The 8,833-nt window shown below is 38.5% G+C and overlaps 1 protein-coding gene across 1 annotated transcript in view; it reads left to right on the forward strand.

The window, feature by feature from the left end:
* Positions 1-7,000, forward strand: part of HOATZ (HOATZ cilia and flagella associated protein) — a 36,167-nt gene extending 29,167 nt beyond the window's left edge. The window contains exons 5-7 of the mRNA XM_028137240.2: positions 3,933-3,992; positions 4,575-4,627; positions 6,827-7,000. Coding sequence (XP_027993041.2) covers positions 3,933-3,992; positions 4,575-4,627; positions 6,827-6,884 — 171 coding nt within the window. The 3' untranslated portion in view covers positions 6,885-7,000. The remainder of the gene's footprint in view (positions 1-3,932; positions 3,993-4,574; positions 4,628-6,826) is intronic.
* Positions 7,001-8,833: the final 1,833 nt, after the last annotated feature.

The raw sequence follows: 8,833 nt of genomic DNA on the forward strand, positions 1-8,833 counted from the left end.
ACTTACGAAGTTATCATCCTGATAAATCTCGTACCCATCTGATATCATAGATAGTTATTAGAATATTATTAACTATATTTCCTGTGCTGTACTTTACATCCCCCTGACTATTTTATAACTACCAATTTGTACTTCTTAATTCCTTCACTTTTTCCCAACTTCTTCCTAAACCCCTCCCCTCTGGAAACCATCAAAATGTTCTCTATATCTGTGAGTTTGTTTCTGTCCTGCTTATATGTTATTTTATTTTTCAGAGTATATTGTTGATAAATATGTATTGCCATTTTATTGTTTATACTTTTGATAATTTTTTATTATTTCTTCTTCTTAAAGAAGATCCTTTAACATTACATGTAATACTGGTTTGGTGGTGATGAACTCCTTTAGCTTTTTTCTATCTGGAAAATTCTTTATATGTCCTTTGAATTTATTATTTTTACTAGAGGCCCAATGCACGAAATTTGTGCAAGGAGATCAGCCTTCACAGCCCCTGCTTCATCTGGAAGGTTGTCCGGAAGGTCATCCAGACAGTCATTCCACTGTTTGGCCATTTGGTCGATTTGCACATTATGCTTTTATTATTATAGATTATGTTTTAAAAATATATATATTTCAGAGAGGGAGAGGGAGAGAGAGAAACATCAATGTAGTTGAGAGAGAATAATTGATTGGCTGCCTCCTGTACACCCCCACTGGGGATAAAGCCCATAACCCAGGCATGTGACTTGACCAGGAATTGACCTGGTTTATAAGTCAATGCTCAACCACTGAGCAGCACTGGTCAGGCTCCTTTGATTTTAAATAATATATTTGCTGGGTAAGTCCTTGCTTTTCATCACTTTGAATATTTCTTGCCAATCCCTTTTGGCCTGAAATGTTCCTATTGAGAAATTAGCTAACAGTCTTATGGGAGCTCCCTTATAGGTAACTGCTTTTCTCTTGCTGCTTTTAATATTCTCTCTTTGTCTTTAACCTTTTGTTTTAATTATGATATGTCTTGTTGTGGGCCTATTTGGGTTCATACTGTTTGGAACTCTCTGTGCTTCCTGGACTTGTATGTCTATTTCCTTCACCAGGTTAGGAAGTTTTCTGTCATTATTTTTTAAAATAAGTTTTTAATTTATTGCATTTTCTCTCTTCTTTCTTGCACCCCCATGATGTGAATGTTCATACAGTTGAAGTTATTCCAAAGGCTCTTTATACTATCCTCACTTTTTTGGATTCTTTTTTTTTCTTTTTGCTCTTCTGATTGGGTGTTTTGTTGTTCTTGTTGTTTTTGTTTGTTTGTTTGTTTGTTTGTTTTTGCTTTCTTATATTCCAAATCGCTGACTTGATTCTTGGCTTCATCTACTCTACTGTTGATTCCTTGTAAATTATTTCTCATTTCAGTGAATATATCTTTCATGTCTGACTGGTTCTTTTTTATGGTTTCCAAGTTCTTTTTAATGCTGTTGAACTTCTCTCTAAGTTCATCTACTCTTCCCCTAAATTCACTGAGCATCCTTATAACCAGTGTTTTGAACTCTGCATCTAGTAGATTGCTTATCTCCATTTTATTTAGTTCTTTTTCTGGACTTTTGTTCTGTTCTTTCATTTGGGACATGTTTCTCTGTCTCCTTATTTTGAAAGCCTCCTTGTGTTTGTTTCTATGTATTAGGTAGAGCTGCTACATCTCCTGGGCTTGGTAGAGTGGCCTAATGTGGTAGGTGTTCTGTAAGGTCCAGTGGCACAGCTCTTCACCTGAGCTGGCTCCACTGTGTGGACTGTGTATACCGTCCTGTAGTAGTTGAGGCTTGATTGCTATTGGAATACCAATGGGACGAATTTACGTCTAGGCCAATTGGATGCAAGGACTGGCTGCAACTACCATGGAGGATCAGCTGTGCATGGTCCCACCTCACAGAGCAGGACTTATTTCAGTGTGGCTCTGGTATCCCCTGAATCCACCCTTTGAGTCTGTCTCTTGTGAAGGTAGTTGGGTGGTGCTCTGGCATGGTCTGAAGCTGTCAACCAGATGCACTAGCTCTGGTGCCTCCCAGGAGGTTCAGGCCAAGGTCAGCCACCTCCTATGTTCTACCCAGAGCCACTTGGCATGAGCTACAGTGATCTGCAGATGGCTGCTATTTATGCCGAGCTTAGAGGTTCCCAGGAGAGATCAAGCTGCTAACCAAGGCTGGCTGCCATTAGTGCTGAGGCTGGGGCCACTCAATAAAAGATATGGGGCAATCCAAGGCCAGATGCTGCTTGTTTGAGAAGTTTTAGGGGAGTCTGAAGCATGAGCCAAGACGTGCCATTTGTAAGGAAAACCCACTGAAACAGCTTGGGTAGGCCTGCAAGTTTGTGGGGTGGGGTCTCAGGGAATCACCAGTTGAGGCAAACAGAGATAGTCAGATGATGGAGACTCAGATATGGTGCTTGCCTGCCTATTCTGTGGGGAAGGTGTTCAGCAAAGTAACAATGGCCTCCGCCAGCACTTCTACCTGGCCGAAATGGTCCCTCTGATTTTCACCCTGATGCCAGACTCTTTAGTTCCTCCCCATACATCCTGGATGCCTTTGGAGATCCTGCTCCAGCACTGAAGCTCAGAGGGAGTAAGTCAAGTAAGTCTGTGCATGATCCCTTTAAGAGAAACTGCCTGCCACTCCAGCAGCCTCTATCTCACTCCACCACAATCTCTGCTGGTTTGAAAAGCCAGAAGTCATTGGGACTTCTCTTCCTGATACTGGAACCCTAGACTTGGGGGTGTCGTATGTGGCTGAGAACCCTCAATCCTCAAAGAGTCTTTTTTAGCCAAAATACCCCTCCTGATTTTTGTCTACCACATGTAAGTATGGGACCAGCCTGTTCTGTTCTCTGCCCCTCCTGCCAGTCTTGATGTGGCTTCTTTTTTATATTTTCAGTTGTGCGACTTCCATTTAACTAAATTTCAAGTGGTTCTGGATGATGATTTTCCTGTAGTTTAGTTGTATTTTTTATGCGACTGTGGGAGGATGGGAGGATCATATTTACCTTCACCGCCATCTTGACTAGAAGCCTCTTGCTTCTAATCTTGATCTAAACAGAGCTTCTTTCATTTTATTTGGACATTTGAAGTTACAAGTTTTATTTGTCAGATTCTCAGGTTTTTCTTTTGTTCTCAAATACTCCAGATGCAATTTTCTACCTGGCTATCTTCAAAACTGAATATAAGTGATTCTATGAAAAAAAAAATTTGTACCTATATTTGCCTCTTTTTATATAGTCCATATCTTGATAAATCTTCATGCCTGCATCACGTTATTTTTTTACACTTAGGAGAACTTGAGAATGTGCATGTCTCAATATCTAAGACAGGAGAGATGAGAGAATAATGCTCTGTTTCATGCACAAGCTACTAGAAAGAGCCCTGTTATAGTACTTAGGTGATGACATGTGGTTTGAGCTTACTGACTTTGTATTTTGCTATCACTTAATGGCAATTTAGTATGGTGGTCATTAGCCTGGGCATTGTTGTCAAATACAATTGGTACCAAATCTAGTTCTGTACTTAATAGCTTGGTAAGCTACTTAACCTCAGTAAACTACAGATTCCTCATTTATAACATGGGATAATAGTAGTCAAACTTATGAGTTATATAAAAAAAAATAATTACATAATGTATATAAAGTTCTTGGCATAGTTCATGTATTAAAGAATTAATAAAAGTTAATCATTAGATGCACAAGAAAACCTCTTTTTTTGGGATCGAATTGATTTGCAGAGGAGGAGCATCTTCTGAAATAAAAATTGCATTGTGTTACAAATGAAAAATATAAATCTATCACGGAAAAAATATTTTTAAATTCTGTCCCAAAATACAAAAAGGAAAATGGAAAAAATTCTGCTCTTGGTGAACACAAAAATGTTATTAATGATTCAAAAGTTTCACCCACTCTTTTGCCCCTTTACACAGGCTAAAAGGAGAGATGAGATTCTCCAACTCTTAAGGAAGCAAAGAGAAGAAAGGATCTCGGTGAGACTGGTAGTGAGGCATTTGGGTAAATCTATCTGGGTGGGGAGTGGTGAACTATGGCAAATTCTCAGAGATTGACCCCTTGAATCTAGATAAAGAAGGTCCTGAGCCTTTTATATACCAGAGGGGGGCAGGGTATAGACATCAGATAATTTGGCAGTACTTGGTCAACCAAAGACATCTCCACAGTGTGCCATCTCTGCTGCCAGAGAAATGAGATGCTATTGTCAGTGAGCTGATTATCATATAGTTTAAAGCTGCAGTATTAACATGGGCTACTTCGGTGCTAATATTAGTTTTATGATGATTGATCTTACTTAGGTCATGCAAAAACAAATGCTAAATGATGATAAACAAATTTAATAAAAACAACAATAATACCCTGTAAACTTATGAATGTATAAACTCTTTTGAATTAACCCCAAATTCCCTAATCTGGAACATTTCTGACCCCACAGTTTCCAGATTTAAGAAGCTAGTCTGTATAAACTCTGTGATAATTTTACCTCAATTTTTTTTCAATTAAATTTCAGTCAGTGCAAAAAGTAAAACATTTCTTTTTTTATTTTTTGTTTTGTTTAGAAAGAACTGGTCTCCCTTCCTTATAAACCAAAGAGCAAAGTCTACAAAGCAAAGTAAGTTTACTTCTGTCAAATATTCTTACTTTTTTAGTTGCCCCATAATAAAAGCACTTTTTTCTTACTCACTTTGCCCCCCTATACTCAAATCTTCTAAAAACCCACCCACTGATTTAGAGATTTCTCACCTTGAATAAACTTTCTTCTTGTCTATATTAAAGCCTGTGTGTCCATTTCTATATCTGTGACATATGCAAACATAAGTTAGTGTAAACAGGAAAGTAAATCAACCTTGTATCTCTCTGTACACATCCTCTTCCCCTCCTTTCTTAACCTGGGCTATTGTATACACCTGCTAGTGCCCTCTCCACTCCCCTCCCCCTACCCACACCTAGCCCCACCATCCTTAGCAAATCAGTAGGTCTTCTATTGTCAGTGCTGATACCACCAATGGCATATCTGTTGAATCTAAATTCATGTAGCAAGGGCTTTACCCTCACAGTGATGTGTTAAAAGCTTTATCCCTAGAATAATGTTAGAGCAGGACCAGGCACAGGGTCCAGAACTATTGAAAGGAAACCAGCTACCACTAGTTAATCATTTAAGCACTCTCAGTGTTTATTTTTATTCTGACTGAAAACCAATGTGGCTAACTCAACATTTATTTTTAAAGTATTTATTTGCATAATACCTTCAGGGAAGAACAGTTAGAAAGTAATACAATTTTTATTCTTACCCCATTGGTATTGAGGCTGATTCCCTTTAATGTTATCAAATGTTATTAAAGAAAAATTAAGATATCTACACTAAGTTTTAAAGCTTCTGGGGAAAGTGGAAAAATCATTCCATCAGCTGGTATATTGTCTACACAATGCTCAGCAACTTAATTTCTTGCATTTTAGCCAGATGATTAGATGTAACTTCTAAGGAGGAAGCAAAACTAGTCTAATGAAAAGATTCACTTGATTCAAATAATGAATAAAGACTGCTTTTTGAGTAGCATCAGCCGCAATTTCTGGGTGCCTTGATTTCTGTGCATATATTTACAGGAATGGTCAGAACATTCCTTTCTACTACCCAGTTGATCCAAGAGTAAAGCATATTTCATAGTTTACTTAATTTCTTTTCTATATCAGCTTGCTAATTCTCCCTCCTCTGTCCTGAAGCCTTAAATTTCATTCCATTTCACTGTGATAACTTCTTACACTGTAACCATCTTTTGGCAATTGATCGCACGCAGCTTTGTGCCCACATTCTATTATTATTCAACTCTTAGTATGTCTTGAGTTGTTATTTAACTTTTAACATATCTTTAACTTGTCTATGACTGTATTGTAAGCTCCATAAGATTCTGGGTCACCCAAAGTGCCGAGCATACTCCCTATATGTAGGAATTCAGAAAGATGTTATTCAGTATTAGTTAATTTAGAAAGTGATGTTTTTATACTGTCTATTAGTTTATAGCATTTTTTTTAATTTTGAAATATTTTAGACACATTGTAAAATACTTTAATTTTGTCCTCTTTTCCTCCCTCCATCCTTTCCTATCTGTCTCAAACCCCTCTGGGTATACATATACAACCTTACCATCTCTTATCCAACAAATCTTAAGATAATCCAAATCCCCTACTGTCAGAAAGAAAGAACTAGAAAGTTTGTACAGAGTAAGATTTTAGTAGCAATATGTTTATTATCTACCCCAGGAATATCTGCATTATGGAGGACTGACTAGAAAGAACAACAGATAATCCATCATCATCAATTAGCAATGATGAAATCCCCCAAGTTTGACTCTTGGGTGAGCAAAATAGATTTAGGGTTAGGAGGTCTTCTCTCATGCCCTTCAAATCACACTTTACAGTAGAATTATAGCTTCTCCCACATATACCGTACTTTCCGGCGTATAAGACGACTGGGCGTACAAGATTTTCCTGGCTTAAAAAGTCATTTTATACGCCAGAAAATACAGTATATTGGACTATATTGATGGGATTAGATATAATGGATTAGATATATTGGACTACCGTATTTTCCAGCGTATAAAATGACTTTTTAACCCAGGAAAATCTTATACGCCCAGTCGTCTTATACGCCGGAAAGTACGGTAAGTTTACACATGGTTGCAAAATCTAATGCATTGTCAGAATCCAATTCAAATCTTTATTGGGGAAACTTTCAAAAGTTGTTTCCAAGCTACTTTGTGTTCACAACTACAGAGTTCTGTATATGGAAAATGATCCATGTTCCTGCCAACAGGAAAGTGATTCCAGAGTCCAATAAGGAAGATCAAGAAGAAGTCAAAGCCTTGAACTAAATTGATTGACACGTCATAGAGGATGGCTCACTTAGATCTTCACTTTTGAAACAACCTAGTCCTACATTGGGATCATTCGTTAAAATAGGCAAAGAAATAAAAGTTAAGTATGCAGACTTCCAGGAATTTTACCAGTTATTGAATATTTGTATCTAGTTTACTTATTGGATACCACTGTGTTTGACACCACACAATAACCATCTCTTTCATCTTATACATTCTCCAACTCCTATTTTTCTTGTTTTTATTTGTTGTCTCCAGAATTGTTATATTTGATCTATATTATGAATATCAGATAAGCAAGAAGCAGGGCTTTATGTGCCCCAAGTAGTAGACCACTAGTAAAAACAATAAGCAAATAGGGATAAAATGGCAATCCTAAAAACTTTACAGTTTTCTTGCTGTAAAAAAAAAAAATCTGTTTTCCAAAATTTGGAACATGTCTGAAGTCAGGAATGAAGTGCTACTACGCTGAATGGCCAGATTATTATGATCTCTGAATGCATAATAATCTGGCCACTCAGCATATATATATTAGAGGCCCCGTGCATGTATTCGTGCATGGATTGGATCTGGCCAGCCTAGCCAGGGGGAGGGGACATGGGCAGATGGTTGGCCTGACTGCTGGTTGAACTCCTGGTTGAGGGGACAATTTGCATATTAGCCTTTTATTATATAAGATATACACTGAGTGGCCAGATTATTATGCGTTCAGAGATCATAATAATCTGGCCACTCAGTGTAGTTCTGTGAATAGCTGGCTTAGCATTCCTATATCTTACACACATGTACGTTCCAGTGCCAATCTCCCTCACTTTTAAAGTTCATTCCCTTTGGGGTATATTGGAAAAGAGAAGGTTAAGTGTTTGTACTTCGGCATTTTCCCACTGGGATTCCTGCTCAGTGTTGCATGCTCTGTTCCAGTGCTCACAGCTCTATTTATGACCACCACTCACTTCACTTGGCCTCCACCTGTAGCTCCTGGACATACCCTCCATCAGATGCAACTCTTACTCCACAGTGCCAACAGAACTGAATCACAGGGACACACCAAACTGCAAGGGAGGGCAGGAAATAGGCTTTAAATAGGAGTGGGGGGTGGGGGGGAGGGGATCTACCCAACTAAAATTCAGGACTCTATCACTAAAAGAAGTAGAGAATGGATTAGTGGAAACTAGCAGTTTCCACCACAACACTATTTGAAGAGAAGTGTTTTGAACAGAAGGTAGGCCTTAAAAAAATAAGTTTAGAAAAGTTATAAAATGGAAATCTCACCTCAGCACCATCAAGAATAAAAAGGCCCTAGCCAGTTTGCTCAGTGGCTAGAGCGTCAGCCTGCAGACCGAAAGGGTCCCAGGTTTGATTCCAGTCAAGGGCCAGTACCTGGGTTGCAGGCTCCTCCTCAGCCCTGGTCAGGCTCGTGCAGGAGGCAACCTATCGATGCGTTTCTCTCATATCGATATTGATATTTCACTCTGTCTTTCCCTCTCTCTTCCACTGTCTCTAAAAATCAATGGAAAAATATCCTCAGGTGAGAATTAAAAGAATGACAGGGACCCTATCAGGGTACTGTGTTTGTCTGCCTGACAGACAGCTCTCTATAGTGATGACATAGCAGGCTATCAAAGCCTAAACTTCCAAATCATGACACTAATTCCCTTTCTTCTTGACCCCATGCTCAATGAATAATATTTTGCCCAGAGGGAGAGTATGTGCTCAACAGGCCAATGCAAACATGGGCTTACCTGATGATTGTATTTCTCAATGTGTAAATATATTAGTCTCTTAGATTGGGTTTCAGCTTGTCAAACTAAGGATTGGACCCTGGACCAAGATAATTTTTCCAAGAAAAATTCCACTTGGTGAGCTCTCTTGGCAACCAGCCTCCCCCTGGTGATACCTTGCCAGGTATAACGGTTAGGTATTACTGCAACAATAGTGCATGTCAA

Source organism: Eptesicus fuscus, chromosome 13 (assembly GCF_027574615.1).
Source record: "Eptesicus fuscus isolate TK198812 chromosome 13, DD_ASM_mEF_20220401, whole genome shotgun sequence".
Classification (NCBI taxonomy): domain Eukaryota; kingdom Metazoa; phylum Chordata; class Mammalia; order Chiroptera; family Vespertilionidae; genus Eptesicus; species Eptesicus fuscus.